Here is a 1,841-nt window from a genome sequence, read left to right as displayed (position 1 = left end):
ACTAAGGTATTAATGTATATATTATTTAATAGTTTATAAAGATGACTATTAAATAATGTATAAATTAATACCTTAGTTAACATGAACACCATTAGTAAATGATTACCAGACACATTAGTTAACTGTTAATTAACTCTTAATTAGTGTACCCTTATTGTAAAGTGTTACCAATTTTTTTTATGTAAAGCACTTTGAATTATCCTGTGTTGATAAGTGCTATAGAAATAAATTTGCCTTGAAGAGTGTTGGACTTTTAAATGTGCACAACAACCTTCTGTTTATCTTGAGTTTCTTCTACAGTGACAGCAGAGCGTCTCTCAGTCTCAGTCTCAGTCTCAGTCTCAGTCTCAGTCTCTCCACAGCCGGTCCAGGGATTCAAACCGGCGACATGTTCCCCCTGCAGTCCGCCTCACAGGACAGGACAGGACAGGACAGGTGAGTCACTTCCCTCTTGTTACGCAACACGAACCGTCTGACTCACACATCGTAAATATCACTTCACACAGTAGTGGAACCAGGTCGTTAAGTCCATTAAGTTCAGTTGTGGCTGTTTAAGTCGTGACTTTAAACCATTAAGTGCTGGCAGCCGGGACAGACTGGAATCCAGACAAGACGAGACACGTCAGGAGGGTTTAGAAAGACCTGGAGACCTGGAGACCTGGAAGACCTGGAAGACCTGGGATGCAGAGGTTGGAGGAATAGGGGTACCGAATACCCAGGGCCCCAAGCTGACAGAGGGCCTCTAAAGTGTCTAAAGTGCCTTTTGTGGTCCTAAAGTGTGTATTAATAAATACTGTATACTTTAATTTCACACTGCTCTGGTTTTAAAACAGGGTTTGGTTGAAATCTAAAAAATTATCACATCTCAACCTTTATTTGGAATGGTTCCACTAAATTCTGTGCAATTACATCCAACGGGGCCAAAAGCCACATTTTGAGTGTGTGCCAAACAAAAAGTAGGAAGCAGGAATAAATTTTGGCTCTGTTTTTCCAGTGCAGACTAAAAAAACAATGACAGATTTTGAACAAGGGACTACAGGTGAAAGTTTGGTTATGACATCCAATTAGCTAAAGGTAGCACCCAAAACCTATGATTTCAATTAGGGATGTGTCTGATAATTTATCAGAAAATGAAGGTGTGGAGGTGCGTTTGAACTGTAGATGACTAGACACGGATGTTTGTCATAGATGGAATAATGGCGGTGTGGGGATGACAGAGTAGTGGAGGAGGCCCAAAAATCCTAGCTACGCCCCTGCCTGGGAGACCTGGGAGACCTGGAAGACCTGGAAGACCTGGAGACCTGGAGACCTGGAGACCTGGAGACCTGGAGACCTGGAGACCTGGAGACCTGGAGCCACAGCCAGCACTCATTGTGCAACATTATGCAAATGATCTGAATCTGCCTCGGTCTTCTCAGCTCTGGCTGCTCTTTCATCATGTTGTGTTTCCTCCAGCCTTGAAAATACTTGAAAGTTTGTGGATTTGAGAAAAATAAAATCAGGCCTTGAAACAATGTTGAGTCTGAATTTCACCAAACAAAACAAAAAAGTCACTGAAAAGTTCAGTTGAATTAGAGTGTGGGAAACCTGTTGTTTAAGAGTTGATATTAATTATACTACTACTATTACTATTACTACTACTACTACTACTAATACTAATAATAATAATAGATTAGTATAGCACTTTTATAAAGTTACAAAGTGCTGTAAAAAATAAGGAACAAAACAAACACCAACTAACAATCAGCTGATGCAGTCTGAAGTAAAACTATCTGCTTGTCATATGAAACCTTCTGTGTTTCATGTGATTTAAATAATAATCCATTATGTATTATTATTCT

At 39.8% G+C, this 1,841-nt stretch overlaps 1 protein-coding gene across 1 annotated transcript in view; it reads right to left on the bottom strand.

Moving 5' to 3' along the window:
- Positions 1–1,245: 1,245 nt before the first annotated feature.
- LOC139640187 (receptor-type tyrosine-protein phosphatase zeta-like) overlaps positions 1,246–1,841 on the bottom strand; it is a gene marked incomplete at its 5' end in the record, with an annotated part of 29,509 nt that continues 28,913 nt past the window's right edge. Inside the window, one exon of the mRNA XM_071514360.1 lies at positions 1,246–1,341. Coding sequence (XP_071370461.1) covers positions 1,246–1,341 — 96 coding nt within the window. The remainder of the gene's footprint in view (positions 1,342–1,841) is intronic.

Source organism: Centroberyx affinis, unplaced genomic scaffold (genome assembly GCF_046629955.1).
Source record: "Centroberyx affinis isolate AG114_WGS23_722 - 3 ecotype Tasmania unplaced genomic scaffold, CSIRO-AGI_Caff_v1 ptg008562l_1, whole genome shotgun sequence".
Taxonomy (NCBI): Eukaryota; Metazoa; Chordata; class Actinopteri; order Beryciformes; family Berycidae; genus Centroberyx; species Centroberyx affinis.
This window is presented reverse-complemented; position numbering and strand designations above follow the sequence as displayed.